The sequence below is a fragment of the Echiichthys vipera genome (assembly GCF_963691815.1).
Source record: "Echiichthys vipera genome assembly, chromosome: 7".
Lineage (NCBI taxonomy): Eukaryota > Metazoa > Chordata > Actinopteri > Perciformes > Trachinidae > Echiichthys > Echiichthys vipera.
The window spans coordinates 23,180,988-23,203,923 of record NC_139832.1 but is presented as its reverse complement, the minus strand read 5'-3'; the positions used below and the strand labels follow the sequence as shown (position 1 = coordinate 23,203,923).

At 41.4% G+C, this 22,936-nt stretch overlaps 1 protein-coding gene across 2 annotated transcripts in view; it reads left to right on the top strand.

The window, feature by feature from the left end:
• The first annotated feature begins 833 nt into the window (after positions 1–833).
• trim44 (tripartite motif containing 44) overlaps positions 834–22,936 on the top strand; it is a 48,492-nt gene continuing 26,389 nt past the window's right edge. Inside the window, exons 1-5 of one of the 2 annotated variants that reach the window (XM_083916293.1) lie at positions 834–973; positions 1,726–2,369; positions 3,692–3,769; positions 12,208–12,492; positions 20,374–20,396. In XM_083916293.1, coding sequence (XP_083772419.1) covers positions 1,743–2,369; positions 3,692–3,769; positions 12,208–12,492; positions 20,374–20,396 — 1,013 coding nt within the window. In that variant the 5' untranslated portion in view covers positions 834–973; positions 1,726–1,742. Of the gene's footprint in view, positions 974–1,502; positions 1,631–1,725; positions 2,370–3,691; positions 3,770–12,207; positions 12,493–20,373; positions 20,397–22,936 lie in introns of those variants that run through there. The other variant, XM_083916294.1, reaches the window with a different exon arrangement.

Genomic DNA, 22,936 nt, shown 5'->3' with positions numbered 1-22,936 from the left:
GGATTGATAATCTTAATCTGTAAAGAAACTATTAACTAAAATTGCCAAATAAATGCAGTGGAGTAAAAAGTGCAATATTCCCTCTAAGTATAACATAGATGAAAATGGAATTACTCACGTAAAGTACAAGTACCTCCAAAATTGTACTCAAGAACAGTACGAGTAAATGTAATTAGTTACTTTCCACCACTGCAAAACTTTACAGGTTTGAAGTTGAGATGACAATGAAGGGTAGGTTCAAAGATGGGTCTGATGCCAGTACAGGCGCCTGAGGTAAGGGGGCAGGAAGTAGGGAAGGGGGCTTTCTGCCCCTGGCATCGCAGCTGTTGTTGCTGCATCGTAAAATGGCCTCAGTTGATTTTTAAAACGAATTATAGCATTTAAACCTCTATGATTTTAGCATATGGTGACACAAAGAAAACAGCAGAGCTTTTGTTTTTAAATGTAGTGTTTGCTAAGCTTGCTTTAACATAAAACCTCACATTAACGTTAAGCTAAGGTTGGTCATACCCTGAACGACTGAATCAATTAGCTTGCTTCATTAACTACATACATCGCACAGCTGGGGGTAAAACAAACATAGCGCGTCACAATTAGCTCGAAATAGTCAAAATAATGCTCGCTCAGGAGTCATGACACAACTGTGTCACAAGTGTTAGAGTAGTCCTTGTAACCATAGACATATCTGCCTCCTTACTGTCTTTGTCGTGCTTGTCAAACGGGTTTTCTCTCTCCAGCCTCTGTGTGTCTCTACCGTTCATACCAGGCAGGAAGTAGAAAAAAAAGCCGACAGCGGCTCATGAAAATAAGGAAGTAAACGTTATCGGGTTGAAGCTGGAGCCCCTTCACGGCTGTGCTAAGGAAGTTAGCCGTCAAGCTAATTCCTCCACTGTCTTTACATTCATCTCAAAACAAGCTGTTGACAGAGGAGCCGAGGGGGGAGACACAGACGCGTAAAGCTTGTTGCAAACTGGTAAGCCCCACAGCATTCGCGAGAAAATGCCTGCATGTGTGTGTTTGTGAGGAAGCACTGTATGGGTGTGTGAGTCAGAAAAGAGAAACAACAGAGAGCTCTGTGGGAGAGAGGGGGAGGTTTTTGCTTCTCTGCATTACACCACTTTTTCGACCTGTTGTTTGTGTCAGCAGTGGGGAAATGTACGCAGACATAGCTCAGGAGAGGAAGCCTGCGAGAAGAAAGTGAGGAGAAACAAACAATATTTCTGTTTGTTGTGTACAAGCTATGCACCCCCCCCCCCCCCCCCCCCTGCAATTTTCCACCTTCAGAGGGAAGTGAAAGGAGGTGGATGAGAGTATAAAGTCAACAATGATCAAAGCATTGTAAAGTAAAGTTCAGGGCCTGATGACATGCAGTGGGAGGTGTTTAGTCATGCAGAGGGTACAGCCCTACTCAGCACTTTCAGTTTGTGAGTCAGTAAACAAAGTGAGTGTGTTTGCACACAAAGGCAGTTCAGTGACTGCAGATGGGGTCTTCATGTTTACTGTCCTTGCCAAATGATGTGCTCTGGGTGCTGTTTCCTGTGGACTTTGCCTCCCTCTATACATCGTCTGCTGTTGTTGGAGTATGATATCAGGGGGGATTAGTCCTGAGGATCTTGGACTTTCCCCCCATGTAAATATGAGAGCTGTTCACAGAAGGTCACAGCTATTAATAGCCTGTCCTCTACTCTGTTTGTCTCCTATAAGATTTACTCCTCTTATCCCCAGAATTATCATCAGCCACCATGGACCACAAAGGGGAACCCCAGGAAGGAGATATGGGGTTGAAACACGAGGAGCTGCCGCAGATGGACGGGTCATGTGATGCGTGCGAGCCTGACGAGGCCCACCCGGCCACACATGTGTGCCACACCTGCAGCTTTGCCTTCTGTCCTGTCCATGCTGACAGACATTCCAGCAGCACGCATCACCCCATAATGCCTTACAATCATGAGGGGACACAAGCTAATGGACTTGGCATCCACAGAGACTCCAGAGTAGGAGATGGAGCTGAGGATGACGCTGGTGTGGGCGGAGCAGCTGATCAGGGGATACTTCCAGTGGCAATTGCTATTGGCGGCGAGAGTGGCGATGCTGGGGAAAAAGAAGGGGCCCACAATGGACTGCAGCGGGAGGTTGAGCTGGTTGATGGAGCCGAGGGTGCAGAAGCAGGGCAGGAAGTCGCGGGAGCCGGAGAGGCTGGGAAAAGGGACACAGTGACAGTAGAGAGACTGCGCTGCAAGGAGCATGGACAGGAAGGCTCCCTCTACTGTAAACCAGATGAGAAGATCATCTGTGTGGTGTGTGCCGTGCAGGGAGACCACCGTGAGCATGAGATCATCACCCTGCATGAGGCCTACGTGTGGCAGAAGGTGGGTCACAAACTCAAAACATGACAGGTTTATATGGTAGAAGAGCACAGTGTGATTTACTGTACGTCATCTACTGCTCTGTAATGTATAGCATTATGTATTCAGAGCAGTCTGGATTGCATTTCAAATTCAGTATTAAGTAGAATGTCAATAGCTGTAGGTCCTGTACTCTTTAAGTCAACTCACCAGTGTAATATTTCAAACATAACAATGTCTCATGATCACCCACATGACACCATTAATACATTGATTCCATTACCCAGCTACATAAATAATTCCTATGGAAATGAAACGTTATGAATATATCCCAAGGTCCGTTTGGCTTCACTCTTCCTCCATTTCCCAGATGGCTTTTTCTGCTTCAGGCTTATTTAATAGGTCCAGGGGAGTCACCACTCGTTCAGTGCAGCATTGCAGTTGGTCCAGTAAGCTGGGGCTAAGGCTGTGCTGGATTTTAAGAATAACTTAATTATCACTCTGGGCTCAGTTCTGTAGAGCTTAGTGTTTGTGATGATTATAGAAGCGTTTTATAGTCAGATGTTATCAGCACACTGAACACATGCAGACTGTGTTATTGCACAGAGGACCAATTAACAGTGGTATGATATGATCAGAAACCAGGACTTAGTTTTGGATTAATATTTTGAACAGTCAAGGGTTTTGTTTGTGAAGCCAAAATTAAACTGAAACCCAAAGCCAGTGCATTTAGCTACAGTAGTAATGAGCCACATGGTGTGCTACTGGTTGTAATTGCCAGAGCAGGAGTTTTGTTCTCTACCCTGTGGCTGCACATCTGAAAACAAAAGTAGAGCAGCACATGTCTCTTACATCATGGCCGGATATGGATTGATGAGAGACAAAGGGGGTCAAACACACAGCCCAAGGCCACATTAATTACTCTAAACCTACTCTAGCTTTTACTCTGCTTACCGTATCAGTGTATTGATGTGAAAGAACCCTTTATCTCTGAGGGGTGATATGATTTCCCATTGCTGCACATTGAATTGATCATGTAGCCTGTGATTGCCTTTTGAGCTGCCAGTAATGCACCATGCCTTTTCTTGATTGTAAACATCTTCCAAAAAATGCAGAGCAAAAATGACTGTCACATTTTCAGTAATACTGACATAATTATGTATTTTTGCTTTTATAAATAGGCCCAGTCTTTCTTTGTATATTTATAAACTGATAAACAAAGCACAAGTGCCCCCCTCAGCAAATAATATTGGAATGATGAACTAATAACAGATAATCTCTTGTGTATGTGCTTTCTTTTATGTACTCTGTTGTGTTAACTGTGTGTTTGTCTGCTCCACCTGTAGAGCAGGGAAGGTTATGACCTGCTGGGCTGTACACAACAGATGGGTGAAAAGATCAAGACCAAGTGGACCAACCCAGAGGTGAGTGCACTGAATACTGAGTCAAATCTCAACATGAGTTATACAGCAAGGGCCATTTTTAGAAAACTCCTCCAAAAGGATTTGATCTCCACTGTTTCCATTTAGAAATGAGCTCTTATCAAATTAAATGAGAATTTCTCTGCAGCAATAAAAAGTGGACTTGACCTCCTTGGCAGCAGTCTCAGTCAACCTAACAAATTAACACCCTGCTGGTCTATTTTTACATTCTAAGGTTCCATATTGTAAAAAGAGAGATTTCCATCTTTTTTTTATTATTATAAAGGATGTTGAGTCGCCGTCATTACTTCTGTACGGTTGTGATGTTCCAACTATACTATTTACATATAGGTAGAAAGTGTGAATAGGTGGATATGTATATTCAGACACACAGTATGAGAAAAATAATGTTTTTCCTTGCATTAACGCATGTAAACATGTTCTTCCAGATTACAGGTATGAACCTGAAAATGAGCATAATATGGGGCCTTTGAATCTAATTTCATACTTCAGCAAGGATACTCTAAAAGTCACCACATCATTAGAATGTTGCACTGGTGCCAGATCTATTGAAGTTAATGGGGCAGGCATGACAAGTCCCACTATAGCCCATCATATCTGTGCCTTTTGACTGAAACAGGCTTCCCCAAAATAACAGAATGCCAAGTCTTTTCATGTGCTTATATTTCTTTGTCATTGTACATAGAACAATGAAAATCAATTTGGCGGCTTTTTAGCAGTGTGCAACATAAGTACAAGTAAACATACTGTAGGTGAAATAAAAAGTTCAAGTAAACAAATTTTCAATAAATTATATTAAAGGGCAAGTTAGTTAAATTAAAAATATATACAAAGACAAGCAATCACAAATAAGAAAATTACAGTACAGTAAAACAGTACAGTTTTCATACAAAAGCAACATGGGATGTAGTTGCAGTATTGCAATGTTATTAAGGTGTGTTGTGCGTAGTGAATGTGGGTCAGTGAGGTCATTTTCACAGTCAGTGGTTTTCAGTCTTTGGCAGTGGGGGGTGAACAGAGGTCCCGGCTCTTGGGAAGAAGCTGTTTTTCAGTCAGTACATGTCCAAACGGTGCAGGTCAACCACACCTGCAACATGACTCTTCCTTCTTTCAGAGCTTCCTTATATTTCAGTTTCCCCAGTCCATGGCTTTTCTACCAAGCTGACAATCTGATTTGATGACCATTAATGTGTGATTAGAATTTTTATTCAGTCTCAAAAAAGCTTAAGGAGTATTTTAATCCAATAGGTAAATTGGTTATGTCTAGAGGAATATAGCATTTTATTGGTTTTGTAGGTTTCTGTTGAGGTTTCAAAAGGAAGGGAGCCATTACTCATTTCTAATTCAGTGGGTACAGCAGTAAGCACTGCAGCGGTATAGAGACTGCAGCAGTGGAGACACAGCAGTCTAGAATGAGATAAAGAGGGATTAAAAAGAGATTATGTCATAAAGGCATTGGGTAGTAAACATGAGAACCAATTATTTCAACCCATACATTTATCATGCCGTCCCATTCACAGATTGCAGACCTTGCTTATTGGGGTTTACATAATTGTACTTGAAGCGTATGAGCGATGGCATCATTGTGGGATTACTGAGACATGTCATTGTCAGGATGATGCCACTTCTTTGACTCAGCACTTATTTGCTAAGTCAGAGGTTGTTTTTTCCCAGTGACTATCTAGTTATAGTCATGTATAAAGTAGAGTGAAATAAAGACTGGGTGATGTATGGAATATACTCAATGTATCGTGGCCTTTTCTACGCATGTATTAAAAGACTATATTGCATATATCGGGTATGTATTGTCATGTCATTTTTTTAAGCCGCTGATGACTGGTGCACACACTCCCAGATGTGTGTAACGTTATCTGGAGGGCAGGAGGAAACAGGGAAAGAGTCCTGAGTATGTAATAAAGTTTATACGTGGCTACGACTACTAGTTTCTGTATATCAAGTATATATATCTATATATAGATATATAGATATATATAGATATATATATATAGATATGTATATATAGATATCTCTATCTCTCTCTCTCTCTCTCTCTCTCTCTCTCTCTCTCTCTCTCTCTCTATATATATATATATATATATATATATATATATATATATATATATATATATATATATATATATATATATAATATCTTAATTCTTAGGGATTACAACTTTAAATCTTTTCACACTCGCCAAAATCTTCTATATCTCGATATAGGTCATTTAATGTCTTTAAAATATCAGGATATAGTATGTTTTCTGGAAATCCAATATATAAATACTCCATATGAAATAACCACATGGTAAAGCCTATTTTTTTATACTTAAAATACTTAACAAAGGGTTAAAGTACTAAGTATGGTCTCATTTAATTAAGAATATTTGTGCAAAATGAACATAATGTTCAAGTGTGAGAACATAAAGCATCACCCACATGACGTTAATATTGCCATAACCAGCTTCAGCTGCTGGTTTTTCGACATCGCAACGGTAACATATATATAGTAAATATATTTATTACATATAGTTTTGACAATATGAATGTCATATCACCAAGCCCTACCCCTCTGTACTCATACCAGTGAGGTCGAAGTGTTCGTTTTATACTGATGGGACTTGTGCAGCGTAGTGCAAAAGACGTTTCATGGTAGTTATTGAGGGATGGGGAAGTGACAGGAATTTGTTTGTGCCACTCAGATTGTCTCAGTCATGTGAAACGTAGACATAAGGGTCACTAGTTGAATTAATGATCCTATTTCAACATTTTTGTCCACCCTTCACCAGGTTGCCATCTGAAAAGTGGGGTGCCTGGTGCAATTTCGCACATTTGCACCTTTCCCTTGATATCAACCAAAACAAAAGCTGCAAACTGAATTTCCACGACAAGTCAACCTTGAAAACGGTGGCTGTATTTCCATTACAGATGCCATATTGAGGGCACCTTCTCTCATTGAAAATAAAACCTGACCGCAGACAGTTACGTGTTTTGCAGTGAGAGATGTAACAGTGAGCGACAGGATCAGGTCACAGCTACGGTCTCAGCTATTTACCGTCGACAGCGGCTGCACCTGCTCTCTCAACCACACCTGCAACGCCTGTTCTGCCTTATACTCTGCTTATAATACTGTGTCTGAACCCACTGGAGAGCAGTGGCGCACAGGAGCATTGCTCAGTACCTGCAGAGATGTGACCCCAGCACAGTGGCATAATGTATAAGGTTAATTTGACTGGCCTGAGAGTGGTAACACTTTTACTGTCAGCTGGCACCCCACCCGAGTTCATGTCTATTATCATACTGAAATATCAATGCTGCCCCAAGGACTTTTTGGACATTTAGTTTTGTGCTGTTCCACTGTAGCGTCGCAGTGTGCTCTGCAAAATACCACTTACCTGCTCACTCACAGGCCGCTGTGTGAGACCATAATGTGGATTTGTCAGTGTCTCCTGTCTGCACTCTCAAATGCCAATGTTTCTTATTATGCATGACAGGCAACCATCAGAGTGACTGCTCCAGGTGAGCAAAGTTTGTGTGAGAGTGTGTGAGTGAGGAGGTAAAGTTGTGTGGTATCAACGTCCGAAAGGAATTCAGAGAGGAAGAGATGTGAGCAGTTGTCTGTGATGAGGTGAAGGGTGAATTTAACCCGTAGCCGGTGTTTGCTTGTTAATTCTAGCCTGCTTAATTATGTACTTTGCTGCAGGTGTGGAGATTTTAATCTCTCAAACCTCATATCTCTGTTCTTCACAGGGGAATGGAATATAATGCAAAAAAAAAAACAGTGATGAGCCTGCATACATATTAATGGAGGACCAGAAGCGTAACATAACATGCTGGGGCTAGATTGCTGTCAGCGTCCAGCCCGTCAGCTTGCGTTTCCCATCGACAAAGAGCTGGGAATGATACGTGAAGCATGTTGTGGCTTCAGACCAGGACAGCAGGTAGTCAGCATATTTATCCCGCTCTCATGTTTTATTTATTCACTTTATGCCGGGGCAGGGTGTCGTCTGGGACACGCTGCCCGTAGAGTCACTCTCCGCAGCTACAGGGAGAAGAGTCGGATATCTGGAAGCAGCACGGCATCATCAGCCCACTCACAAACGTGTATGTGTAGCTCCATCCATTTTCCCTGCCTCATAAAATCTACAAGAGCAGCAGACACATTAAAGCTGTCTCAGGGAGCCGAGGCTGAGGAACAGACGGGAGAGGCATGAAAAGACTTGGCTGATGCTGTAAGGTTTATTCATCCTGCTTTTTCTTGTCCTTCTCTACCTCGTCCTTTTCTTCCTCCTCCCCCTCTTCCTCTAGCTACCCCCTCTCCCATTGCTCTTTAAGGCTGTCATTCCTTTTCTATCTCCACTCACAGCATTTTAATTGAATTACTCGGTATCATTCCCCAGAAAGTTGCTTGGCTGACATTGCCTCACTCAAAACCAATAAAAAGGTGCTGGATATTGAAACTCTGCTGTTATAAAAACCAAAGGCATCCTGTCTCATTTTCCCTCTCCCTCTTTTAACATCTCTTATATTATATCCCTTTCTTATCAATGATTTTTGAAGAGCTACTGTTTTTCAAATGAAAACCCTGTGTTGTGTTAGAGGTCTAATTGGAGAATCTAATTTCTGGAAGAGATAAAACAGAGCGTGAGAGAGTAGTGTTCACTTGGAACAGGGCCACTATTGCCAAGGGCAAGGGCAGTTCAAATCCATTTACTTCTAATGTTCTATTAATGTTTTTTAAGCCTTTTTAAAAAAGCATCACACAAAACAGACTTCCAAATAAGCAGCAGGACTGGCGCTGATTTCAAAGAAAGTTAACCCTTTGAACTCTAGTGCTCCAAAATGTCTCCTTAAGAAGCATCAAAGTTGGCAGGGAGTCATTCCTGTCTCTCTATGCCAATTTAAAAATATATATTCTGCATCTGCATTTTTCATCACTTCATTGCTGCTGCAGGATGCTTAAATACAGGGAAATATTCAAGTCCAAGATGGCACTATTTTGTCTGCACCATTGATGTCTTATTATCATGCAGTTTTGAAAGAGACATTTGGTGTCTATTGAAACTTTGGGAGTTAATGAGAAATTAGAATGCCTTCCTCCGCTTTCGCACTGGTGGACCCACTCAAGTGTCTGTGCAGGTGGAGAGATTAAGATTAAAATCAGAGGCCACTTTGATATTTGTTGTGAGCTTTTTTTTCCAGATTACTTTAGTTTTCCATTTTAGTGCGTCCTGATGTCTCACCAAAGTAATGCAAAACACTGTATTTCTTCTTCTTTTAACACTGCTATATTTTCATTCCCTAGGGCTTTGGTTCTGTTTCTGCAGTTATTTCATCAGCACTAATGAGAGGCACAACCTTATTTATAGTCAGGCACAAAATACACTAGTGTGTGAAGTTAATTCTGTTTGAGTGTCTTGCTAGATTGTAATCATGTAAAATGTTCGTGCGAAGTCTAATAAGTATTTTATTTTGAGCAAGTCACAACCACAGATCCTACCTTCTACAGTTATAATGCAAGCTATGTTAGAAACATGACTGAAAAATAATTTGGCTCCCCAAATCTGCTTGCCTAACGTTCTACCTTTTGCTTGAAACAGAAATAAGCTTTCTTAATCTGCTAGCCTGATGTCCTACCTCTGCTTTCTCTCCCCTGTCCTTACTCTGACTCTGCCCTTGTAAGCAGCGTGCCGCTGTCTCTCCTGAGGCGTCATTTCATGGTCTCAGCTTGCAGCAATGCAAATTAAGATTAGCACGCATGAATGCTCCTTCCTTACTAGCTGGACAAATTCTCAGAGAGACTCTGTTGCACAGTGAAAGGTCCAAGGGCAGAGGGCCTCCTGCTCCACATACACAAAGAGCACAGATCCAGGATCACGCCCTCCATCTGCTACAGGGGGCTCTGTGGAGTCCCTGGAGATTGGGAGATGTGGTGATGGAATGTGTCAGTTTGATGACAGATCATAAAACTGATAAGTTTTATGTTACAATATCTGTCTGCCCTTTTCATGTTGTTGCTTTGTTCTTTATGATTTATGCTAAGTGCTTTCTCTCCATTCTCTGAAACTTTGCTGCACTTTTGCAGCACAAGTAGAGAAAAGTCCATAAGCGACCTAGGCCCGGATACCAGGACAATTGCCCCAAAGTCCAGTTCTTTTGACTAGCATGAACACCGTACCCAAGCACAGTTCGTCTATCTGTGCCCGGGTTTTTCTGAAAAGGTTGTCTTGAGTATGGTTCATGTTTACTCAGGTACATTATGTAAATGTTGTGAAAACCAACTGTACCAACACACGGAAGTGGATCGCTAGAGGGTCGTTCTTGACCTTGTCTCCAAATACAAACAATAGCTTGGGATCTTGCAATGGGCTTGCTTTTTATCACTATGATTGCATAAGCAAATGTCACCTATATTATGATGCAAATCCACTTGGGTACGTAACAACGTGTGTGTGTGTGTGTGTGTGTGTGTGTGTGTGTGTGTGTGTGTGTGTGTGTGTGTGTGTGTGTGTGTGTGTGTGTGTGTGTGTGTGTGTGTGTGTGTGTGTGTGTGTGTGTGTGTGTGTGTGTGTGTGTGTGTGTGTGTGTGTGTGTGTGTGTGTGTGTGTGTGTGTGTGTGTGTGTGTGTGTGTGTGTGTGTGTGTGTGTGTGTGTGTGTGTGTGTGTGTGTGTGTGTGTGTGTGTGTGTGTAGTTTACAAAACAGCGTAACAAAAAATAAAGGTCAACAAAGTGACAAGACGGAGGGCTTCGAAAGAGCAGGCTCGCCTGCAATAACAATTGACTAATGAAGTAATTACTGCTAATGCTAGCTATTAATAATAATTTATACTGTAGCCTAGATATCATTGAACAAATTGACAGACAGATTAATTCCACTTGGCTGATTATACATGTAAATGCCTAGCAGATGTCAAAGCCTTTAAAAATGAATATTTGAAAGGATTATTTAGATTTGCAGGAGAATTGGACTTGAATATTGAATATGTTGATCCATCATGGTGTCCATGACACCTCAATCAACTGCAACTTAAAGCAATACGACTGAGATAAGAAATGAGCAACAGCTTAAGCATAAACTTCTTTTCCCAGTACAAAATAAGGAAGTAAATGCCTTGTAATTTCTTAATGCGTGTTTAAGTGTTCACTGCTCACGTTTAAATTGATTAGTCCTCTAGAAGATTTAGTCAGGATTTTTTGTAATTTAACAGGATTTATTTTATTTGAGCACTTCCTTTTATTGATCTGTGTGTTTAAGCATAAGAACCACCAAAGGTGTAGAAAGATAGATTTGGAAAACGTGTGCGTAATTCTCTCCAAACTTTCACATTCACAAACACATTTCAGGATCTGAATAAAGGAACGGGACATGTTGCAAGTCCAATTCAGTTGTAATTTATTGTTCCTAATTCATCAGACATATATTCAGGGTATTGGTTTTGGTGAAGCAAAAAGAGAAAACTGCTCTTTGCTTTCCAATAAGACGTTAACTAAGTCACTCTGATTCAGAATGAACGATGCACACATTTTTTTCTGCTCATACGAAGAAAGTAAATAAAAAAAAAAAAGTTATTTCTTGCGCTTGGTTTAACGGCCAACTTGGAGAATCTGATTGCTTGTGCAGAAATGGCATATACACGATAAAAGTTTGGGCCCCTAGGGGCTGTGCCTCTGCCAACCTCAGTAAAGACTGATGATTCCTTGCTTCACTGGAGGAAGGGAGGCTAAGGGGAATCAAGATAAAACGGATCGAAAGGAGTGAAGTTCTGCTCAAGGAAGGAGAAAAGACTGAGCAGCTTGAATCTATTATAACATATTCAGGAGCAGAGATCATGACAAGGGACTTTGGGGTGTTTTAGCTCATGACAGCATCTGTGTTGGAGTTGGAGCTATCTCTGTGGGAAGGATCGTTTGGAGGCACCTGTTTATTGAGGTGTCTTAATGTAATGAGTCAAAGCTAAAGACAGCTTCATCGGGGAACAGGGAAATGGAATAAAAAGGGTATCTCAGTGAGCAGTTCAGTTGCCTTGAAAGCTAAACAGATGGCTTGCTGTAGAGGAAGGCGCCTCTGAGGTCTCTATCTACAGACGGGATGCATGGAGTGAACCTCAAGGGGATGTGCTTTATCCTATCAATTAGCTACTGCATGACACAGACCACTAGGCTTATTAAAATAATATTCACATGTCAAAGTAAAAAAACAGAAATCTGTGCGGCGTCTTTACTGTGTTCATTCCATATGCATTTTTCCATTTCGCATTTTGGATGTTCAATTTATACCCTATTTTGACTTCCTTTTTAGTTATTTTAGTTATTTTAGTTATCTTTCCATCTTGGAAACTTGTGGACTTCCTTTACTCATAGTTCAATCCATCACTCATGCCCTCTTCCTCTCTGTCTCCTGTACCTCATCTACATATCTTAGATGTCAACAGAGGAGCTTGAGGCCTATGTGAACAGCCAGTTCGATGAGCTCCGCAGACTGGTGCGTCTTGAGGAGAAAAGGACCCTTCATCTGGTAGACCTCAAAGAGGCCTTCCTGACGGCATCCGCTGCTGAGAAAATCGCAGAGATTTCTGTGGAAACCGAGCGCCTGCAGGAAGAGATGGCCAACATCACACACCAGCTGTGCCTGCTGGAGCAGGCCGAGGCTCTCGGTCCTGCGGTGGCAGCAGAGGCTCTCGCAGCAGCACCACCACACAGAGTGCAGGTGAGAAGAACCTTCCTTTCTTGTTCTCCTTATTCTGCTTTTGTATAATGCACAGTTACAGTAGGTAGAAAAGTAGTTGATAAAAAGCATGCCATAAATGATATGATGTGACGTTTAAAGCTTGGACACTTCAGCTACTGCAAAACACACAATTTCAACTTCTTATCTTCATATTATCGCTTTACATAAGCTACAGTCTTATACTGGTTAAAGGTGTCACTCAAATATGACCCTCTGAATCTAAGGTGACGTCTTTGTGAAAGTAATGAGGTTAATGAGGTTTTTCATCCCTGAGACAATCTAACCTTCACACTTTTTACCTTTGTGAACTTGTCTGACCACTTATACTGGATCCACTTGATTCAGAGGTGGAAGTTAGTTACAAACCTACTTTACATAAGTCTTAGCTTATTGTGAACATTTTTTTTTGTAGAGACTTACCGGTCAATACCAAAATGAATAAAATCCAATACGTTTGATTTTGAGGCCCTAATCGACCAAAGTTGACACCTTAAAGCTTCTCTGTGTAACTTTGAGAAAACCCTTGTTATCAGCGACACTGGTGGGCGTAAAAAGTACAATATTACAATCATATTTACAATAACGCTAGCTTGCTGTTTGCAAATCAGTCCATCAGCCAGCACCACAAAGCAACCGACGGTAGGTTCATCATGTCGCACAGACGAGCCACAGTCAGCTTAGGTTTTGGTGAGCTAACATTAGCAAGAAAGCAAGCTAAAATTAGCTAGATAGCTGTAACTTTGCTAACCTGCATGGGTTAACACATAGAAAGTGTCACACACAGGACCTTTTTAAATGATAACATCATGTCATATCACCAGATGAGCGCTGAGCGCACTTTGAAAGAACACAGGAAAACAGGGTCAATGATTAATTAATGTAAACTTTAAACACAGAGGTCCGCTGCCAACGTCGCTACTAAGGGAAGCCTTGTAAAACTGGCCACTATTGCATTGTCAATAAACAATTACAAACAATTTGCCTGCCAGCAGAAAGCTTGTGTTGCTGATTGTGTGTATCCAACCTTACAGTGCAAGCTGTACATCATTCATAATTTCTAACATACACTCAGTAGCAACAATACCTGTCTCAAATTGCTCGTGATGTGATCTAACTTAGAAATGTTCTTGCTGGTAAGTCCCTGTACCTGATTTCATAGAACTACTTGGACTAATGTTACCCTATTTTTATTTAAGGACGCCTTAGACAAAAAGAGAAAAAGGTTACACGCGGAAGTTTTACTAATGCGTTGCAAGAATGTCCTCGTTAGGACCTTCCTCAAAGTTGTAAGGGATTAACTCATGATAAAACACACTTCATTCAAACTGGACAGAAACAAAATCCAACTCACCAAACCCATCTTTCCTCTTTTCCAACCAAAAGCAACTCTGATGCGGTTGAAATAAATCCTTAATGTATGTGAGAATAAGCTGTCTCCACTGCTTGCTGAGTAGCAGCACTCACTCATTCTTCAGAGGCAGATAGTTATATTAGCAAAATAAAATGACAAAAACAAAAAACAACCTGTGATGTAGCCAAAGTACTGAATCCGTCCAATTGCACAACCCATGAACAATAATGCTTGCAACGTTGTGAGTGAAGTGTAACCATGGTAACTGAAGGTAACATGCTGCAATTTGACAGTAACTACTGTCAAAGCATCAGTCCAAACACTTATGCGCACCAGTGGCGATTGCTCTAAGACTGCAAGGGAAGCTAAGCTTCCCCTAAAATGTCACCAAAAAAAAAAAGAAAAGTGGAGAATTATGTAATGCTGTGTGGACATTTCATTGACTAAATACGCACTAGAAAGCCTTCATCTTTTGTTCAGAATCAGCTACTTATCACAGGTAACCGGCGAATTTTCCTTCTCATTCATCCCCACAGCACCACAGCGTTTTACACAGTCGGACGCTCATCTTCTACTGACTTCAATGGGGAAGCATAGAGCGGGTTGTTCCACTGCAGTGAACTAGATGGTCATTGGATAAATGTTGGGCTTTCTCCCGCCCATCGGACGCTCAGCGTCTCTGGGGGTCTATGGGACAGTGGGCTTGCCCAGACGCACAGCTTCTGCATAAATGAGCGGTTAGCGATCTTGAAGAATAAACATCCACCGGAGCATTTTCCAAGATTTTCATTCCATTGTTCTGAACTGATCCGGAGACTTTACCGATCCCCAGCGACTTTGTCTTTGTTAAAAACAAACTAGCGTTGTGTTTTGCGACTCTGTTCTGTAACTCTGCGGTTTCTTTCCCAATGATCAGTTGCAGCTGCGGAGCTTCTTCCCCCGTCACTATCACTCACACTTACAGGCGGTCACACTTCACAGTAGCCTGGTGCAGCAGCTCCAGCTGGGCCAAGGCCGTTTAAGCAGCCTAGCTCTGCTGGCCATTGAGAGGACACCGGTCAAGTCCCTGGAAAAGACGCCTAGTTGGTACGGCAGTAGGGTTCTACTTTTCAAAGAGGCAAGAGAAAGCAACAACTTATGAGGCTTTCTGCAACACTCCTAAATGAACCCTTGACTTAGGGAAATATTCCGCATAAGAGACAAACTTAAGGTAGTTCATGCAACTGGACACAGGTGCCTAGCTTTAAGACAGCTAAGCAGAGTGGATGCCTGCAGCCATGGATGTTTTATTCCAGCAGGCATTCAACTTAAAGGATTATCTTTCTAATGACCAAGGCATCTGCTGCATAGTCATTATGGCAAAAATAAATATGGTAAACAGGTGCAACTATACACAGCTTTGTTCCAAATGAAAGAAGAGATGGGCCGTATTTACCCGAGCACACATTATGTTCATGTAGAGAAATTCAGCTTTCCTTTCGTACAGTCAGCTGTGTCAGTGTCATACAGATAGTTAGACCCTGAGCTGTAGGCTGATGAAGCATAAGAATAACTATGTTTTTCCTCTGGCTACAGTATTTGTCAGCTATGAACACAACAGCTGAATACTGTGTGCCCCTTAGAACCTTACTTTGACTGAGTACTGCATGTTTGCAGTTATGTAGTGTATAAGTCATATAAACATTTACATATATAACATAGAATAGCACTTCACACCCTCATCTCTCATTTGAACATTGAAGTGGAGTATTTCACTGCTTCCTAAATTAAAATATCCCATTGGTCAATTTATCACTTTCTATATTTAACTCACCACAGTCAGGAAAGGAGGCTTGAGTGTTCCCCGGTGATGCTATGACCAGGGAGGCTGCAGTAATGGTGGTAGCTGATGGAGCAGATTGCTTTTCTAGCTGAGAAATGAATCCATGGTGGGCCCAGATCATTAAGGCCCTAATTGAATACCGCCAGTTACCCTGTTTGTTCTTGTGTTAGTTATTGCTGGAGTGGGCAGTGTTATTTGGAAATGTATGGTCACAGGAGAGGTGCGTGTGGGTGTAGAGAGGAGACTTATTCAGCAGTTTAGTAATCCAGCATGATGTCACATTTAAATGTTCAAAGGAAGTTGTCTGAGATTTAAGGGGAAAAGCAGAATGGATCGGGGGGTTTACCAAAACAGTTGGCTGCGTCAAGTCCACCTGAAGTGGCCAACACCTGCAGCAGTTCTTATCCTTGGTAAAACATTTAGAATGTGTAGAGAGCCTCATTGATCCAGAGAACAACTGGCTCAAACATTAATTCTCCCACTTGCGCCCTCACTCTATCACGGTTAGTCTGTCGGCCTCATGGTGGCAGTTTGAACTACAATCCTTCACTTGCCTCTTTACTGCAGTTCTGCTAAACTGTGTAGGGTATTACCTTGTCTAAGATGCTTTAGCTGAAACAATGTCATTTTTGATTAATCCACCAATAATTGTTTTGGTTCATTGGTTATAGTAGTTGTTAAAAAATGACAAGTCTTACAGAGCTCACAGGGATGTTTTGTCTTGCCAGCAGTGTTGAAAAGAACAAAGTGTTTAATGTATGAAAAGAAGGAAAGCAACCACTACTCATATTTTGAATAGATTTAAGTTTGTCTTGATCTACTAATCATTGTTACAAAAGTGTTGTACTTGAAGTAGTGTTTGGAACCCATGAATAAAACCATAATAAAAGGTGATTTGATACTAGATAAAACAATAAATGGACTCCACTGAAACCAAGCCATTGCCTTCGGCTTTGTTTGACTGAAAATACACATTTAGATATGTTGACCCTGTGTGCTGTTTTGGATGTTGTTTATTTCACCTCATGTAAAGCACAACTTAATGCTGTGTGCCAGACAGCTACAGTCATAGCCTCCAGCACTTTTTGGAAGTTGTGCCTTTATTCCAACTTTGTAAAAGAAAAGACCAGCATCTTCGGAGCCAGTTAAGAAAAGTGGTTTCTTCTTTGTAAGAATATCAAGCTCACATACTGCAGCCATCTAACCGCAAGCCTGTGAAATGGAGCAACTCTGATGTAAAATGTTTCTCACCTGCATGAAAAAACATTCTTAAACTGCTCCCCGAAGAATAAACCGCATAATTGAGGTGAGTCTTTTTGCTTTAGGTCAAATAAACAAATTACCACGAGTTCAGTTAATAATCTCTCGTGTTTCTTTTAATGCAGGCACAGGAACATAAAGGTGTAGACACACATACACACACTAAAGAGGGTCAGCGGGGATGAGAAAAACATTCAGAAAATTGACCAATCAGTGGGAGCCAGAGGGAGAATATATTAAGTGACTTTGTTTTAGTCTGAATCCATTTATTATCAAAATATTCGCCACATTTTCATCAAAAAGTGCCAGTAGGTACAGTACTCATTTGTACAACCATGGGGTGTGTTTACTTGAACATTCCCTTTTGATTATATGGTAATCAAAAATATATTTCTATGTCAGTGGGAATACAATGATCTTCCTTCGGGTTCTGACTGGTACACAGACAGAAGATAAAAAACAAAGCCAAAATGTCTCATCAGTCAGGCATTAGAAGTCTGCAGCACTGTCAGCCCTGACTCAGGTGTGACTCAAGTCACTATAGAGGGGTGTAGTCCCTCCCCTTCCAGTGGACCCCAAGGGACCTTGGGAAAATATGAATGGTAGTGAGAGGCGAGAAACCAATTATTTTTTGATTGCTTTTAAATTGTGCCATGAATTACACATATGGGCCCTCATTTATCAAACAAATGTACGGCAGAAAAACATGCGTACCACCATTTCCACGCAAACTTCGGCATTTATCAATTTGGACGTGAGTGGGAGCTACGATCAAATCTCACATCAGGTCTGAGATCGTGTACGCAAATTTGAGCCTGTGTATTTGCGGTGCAGCACAGCAAAATCTGGCTGAAAATTATTAACAAACCTCAGCTGTCATTAAGCATGTGACATATTAAGAACAGTTCAAAACGGATTCTTAAAACTAATAAAAAATCTAAAAATTGTGGTTGGAGCAATTGATTGTACTCATGTGCGTCTGAAGGCACCATCCATGGATGATTACGCATTCATCAATCGCAAAAACTACCACTCGATAAATGTACAGGTGATTTGTGATGCCAAGCTATCGCTTTTAAACGTGTTGCTCCATCTCGGATGTCAGGATGCCGATCTCTGTGTCGGAGAAGTTTCTTTTCTTACCAGTGTTTCTTCTCTCCATGTTTAACCTCAGTGGGCGAGGCCTCCTTACCAGGAATATTTAAGGGCGTAACATGTTAATGACGATTGAAATGCCGCCGCATTTATCAAGGCCTGCTCATTGTGCCCTGTCGTACGACCAATTCTGTGCTCAGATCTGCGCCTGTTTTCACGAAAGATTGATAAATGAGGGCCACGGTGTGCAATCACTCAGTGAACTACATCTTTCGTCTTGCACAATATAGGTCATTTTTGCCTGCTCAGCTTGCTTTCTAGCTAGTTAGCAAGATAGTTAACTTGGCTATCATTGAACTGCCCTAAGTCATGGGAATAATTTTGGTTTGGTATTATTCAGCCACGAAGGTATGATTTTTGTCTATTCTGTTGCAAAGTAACTGTGGTAATTACAGTGGGAACAAAGCTCCATATCCGTCAGCATCTTTCTAACATCATATCTTTTTCTATTTTGCGGGCAATGGCACTGGAAAAAAAAACAGTTTAATTGGACCAAATGAAAACAAAGCACACAACTGGGACTATAACAACATTCTCTTTTTATTGTTGTAATATAATCAAAGCAAATATAAAATAAATACAGTGTGCATTACTAGTTTAAACATTTACTTGCATAGACTATGCCATATTGAAAAAAAAGTTTTTAAAAAATCTCCAAGAATGACTGCCCTGTTAGTATTGATGATAATGTCAGGGCAGATAGCAAGGCATTATCAGGGCATTAACTTGTTAGTTGGGGGAATTGATAATAAAACATAGGTATTCTACTTTAATACGCAAGCATTCCCCTGAAGTGTAGAAACTGCTCACTTGGGAATAAATTGAGTAATTACTATTGATAATGATATCACATGTACAGTCCAGTTATGGGTTGTGGCCTAAATGAATCTCTCAAAAATATTAATACCCGGGAAACAAATTTGTTTTAAAAGAAATACGTCACATTTTCACTTTAAGGTTTCTTAGTGTATAACATCTGGTAGATTTAAAAAAGAGACAGTGGATTTTCAGTTCAAATTTTAAGCAGACTGAAAAGGTTTTTTGTATGTCTTCCTCCCTTAGCGTCACTTGAGACCTGCCACTATTAGCTATCAACAAATAATAGGTCAATTAACCAACCAAGCATTGGAGAAACAGAAAAAGAAGCAGCCTTACAGCAACCAGTCAGAGAGCTTCTTTGCTGATTGTTAGTTTTGCTCTCAGTCACAGAGTTCCAATATTTGAAACTAGGTATTTGTCCAGATCGGAAGCTAATTCAAATGAGAGCCAAATCTAAGTTAGTGAGGCAGACAGCCAGTCAGTGCTTCACAGCGTCCACTCGTCAGCTCTCCTCTCATTTGCCGTGCTGCCAAGGACCCAATGCCTTCAAGACTCTGCTAGTTACACGGTGTCAAAATTCCGTTCTGGCACAGCCATCTGAGCACTGGTAGTCAAGGTCCAATGCTGCAGTAAAGTCAGTGCTGGGCAGAATATTAAAGATAACAAAAGAGACCATCTTGTGCTCAAGGTCCTCTTGGCCGAAAATAAACCAATTGAGATTAGGAATGGTATAACAAGTAGTTTGGCTTTAGTACATGACAGTGATTTCAAGTGCAGTGCATGGATACCGGAGCTGTGCGTTTGGCATGCAGAATACTGAGGTGTATATTCAAAGCTATAATTGAAATGCTATGGGTAGGCCTTGTGAAAGAACTCATTAATACATCTTGTGGAAATTGACAGAATCTGAAATGTGATTTAATTTTTCATCTGGCAGAAGAATAAACCTTTTGTTTGCAATGTTTGTGTTGCCGTCACATACTGGCAGTCAATAAATCACGTCCATCATTTTGACATGCAAACAATCTTTCGAAGCCCCAAATCACAATTGTACAGAAAAGCCAGCATGTGAATAATGTTTGCGGCTCACGTGTTGCTATGTTCCAGTCTGCTCCTTTAAAAGCTATTGAATATACATGAGCCCCACTGATGGATGAAAGTGAAAATTAATTGGTCAGATTAAGAGCCACACCAGCTGTGGACCGGCTTGATGTAAATTATGTTGTTTACTTTTTTTATTTGTTATCTACAACACCTGTGCAAAGATATTGTTTGATCGTGTTTTATTCTCTCTCTCTCTCTCTCTCTCTCTCTCTCTCTCTCTCTCTCTCTCTCTCTCTCTCTCTCTCTCTCTCTCTCTCTCTCTCTCTCTCTCTCTCTCTCTCTCTCTCTCTCTCTCTCTCTCTCTCTCTCTCTCTCTCTCTCTCTCTCTCTCTCTCTTTCTTTCTTTCAGCACGACATTGAGGCCAGGCCAAGGTAAGATTGCCAGTGTGATTCATTTTCACCCTTCCATGATAGGATAATTTAGCTGGCACTAAGGACCCCTCAAAACCTCCTCACTCAGGTTGCTGGTGCCCACAACAACCAGAGAGTGAGTGAGACTGAGTATTCATCTTGCATAATAATAGACACACACACACACACCCTCCAAGTCTTTTTCGCCCTCTTATAGTCAGTCACTCAAGCAGCTTACAAATTCACTACAGACACACCACCACCTATGCACATAAAGCTTCCCAAACCTATCCGGTCACATGCGAGTCACGTCGATGCCCCAGCAAGGCAATTAGTAGCTTTCATCTGTGTATGCCCGCTGGAATCAGAAGAGGTGACAATCTGCCTGCTCCAATAAGAAGGCTGTGGACTGGGGCTGACTTGCTGGAGTTGTGTGTATGTGTGTTTATATGTATGCATACAGTATATGAGTGCACTTTAATAAGACAAGCTGTTGTGTTATTAGCAAGGTCAAGTCTCGCCCTCTGATACAGCATAGTATATACATTAGTATTATGCCAAAGCTGATTATGTGTGCCTTCAGGTACGTGCAAGGGAGGTTGAGAAACTGGACTAGACAGATGGAAGCCATATTATATTTTAGCTGCATTTACAGCTGGATTTCAGTTTCTTTTTTTTTCTAGCCTGTGCCCTTAACCTTTATGTCCGTCCGTGTCAGACAATCCGAAATGGATAGTCCTCTCCCAGTCTCACACTTATTGATCTGTTGATACAAAAAACTGATCTGCCTCCTTCATGCGTTGCAGGAGTGCTCCTAGCACCACCTGCTGTCTCTGTTTCTCCTCCTTGCTGTCATTTCAAAGTACTCTTCCCCCTCTGCTGACACACATACACACATACTCGGACACCTTCAGCAAATGGCTGCACATCTGTCCTCAGAGAAAAGAACCTTATTTTCTGTGAGACTTTATGTAAGGCAAAGGCTGAATACAGGAACATTCCTTGCATGCCATAAATATGCTTTTGATGGGCATCAGGAGTGTTTTCTTCAATCAGAAATAACATTTTTAATTTCACTTTCTACTATTGATATTGCGGTACCACCTGCTTATGGGAAATTGACTGTATTTCCTCTCTGGAGTGTAATGTGCCTTGCTTTTAACAAGCAAAGAAAGTATGACCATGGCTGGCGCACGGTGCCAACATGTAATATGTTATTGATTGGTCGGCTCCTATTATGACCCCGCTCTGGAGCAGATGGCAGCGAGCTTGGACCCAAGGGTGAGATGGAGCTAATAGTTTGCCCTTGGTCGAGGTTAACCTCTAAATCTCTGCACACACACTCTCTGATATAATTACTCCCAAAGTCCCCTGTATTGCCCTGAAATGCAGTTGGTGCAGAATCTGCACAGCAGATCGTGGCTATTGGAAAATGACACTTTTTTGGAGAGAAATACTAAGAGAATAGGGACTTTTGCAGAGGTAAACCGAAAATAAGAACAGCTCCGTTTGTGAGTTTATTATAGTGGTTGAGCGACAGAGATTGACCATCTTAAGGTTTGAAGGGGAAACAAACAAAAGGTGAAAAGGACATGAAGTGAAATTGGTGAAAGAAGGAGCACAAGGAGAAAGATTTAGCAGGATCAAACGAGGAGTGGTTGTTTAGGGGTTGTGTGCAATGGGATCCAGACAGCAAATTGATTATGGAGCACAAACACTAATCCGCTGTCTGAGCCCCATATTGCTGCTGTAGAAAGAGCATCCCCACAGGACAACAATCCTGCACCCACACGCATCTTTCCTGGACTTCCTCATCAATACGATCCCCCTCCTCTCCTGACGCTTCTTAACATAGGTACTCCATGCCTGCCAAGATTTGTCCTCTGAATATAAATCTTGCTTTACTCCCCTCAGCCACACCTTCTCACTGCTGCCTCTAATGTTATGCATTGTAAATGTCGCAAGCATTCTTTGGCTTTAATCCCCTCACCTCCCTTGCAACCGCTGTCCCTGATGTACGCCTTTTTATACATGTGTTTTGTTCATATATATGCCAATGCGTTTCTTTATTTCCCTGATTGTATGTGTATTTCTATGCAGGAATGTGTTAGATAGGTAAATAAGAACAACATTCATCGTCTTGATCTAATCTAGCTGCTGCGGTGTCTTTGTATACTGTGTGTATACATGCATGTAATGATGTAATTAGAAGATAAATAATTAAGCGTAGCACTTAACTCAGGGCTACAATTCTATTTTGCTCTCGCAGTCTTTAGATACCTACTTTGTATCTGGAGGCACAGCATTTATTTGCTTTCCCGTTGTGCAGCCCAAGCCCTTATTGATCACATAGGGCCTTGGTATATCAGGAGTCACCATGTCACTGATCAAAAGAGGAGAAGAGAGTGCATCTGACTGTCTTCACACACATAAACACATACACAAAGGAAGGCTGGGGAGAAAGGGCTGATTTCTGCAGTTACGCTTTCATTCCAGAAAGCCACTTTTATTTTGTCTCCTGAGATAGCGTGCATGAGAGAACTAGGAGCAAAGACAGTGAG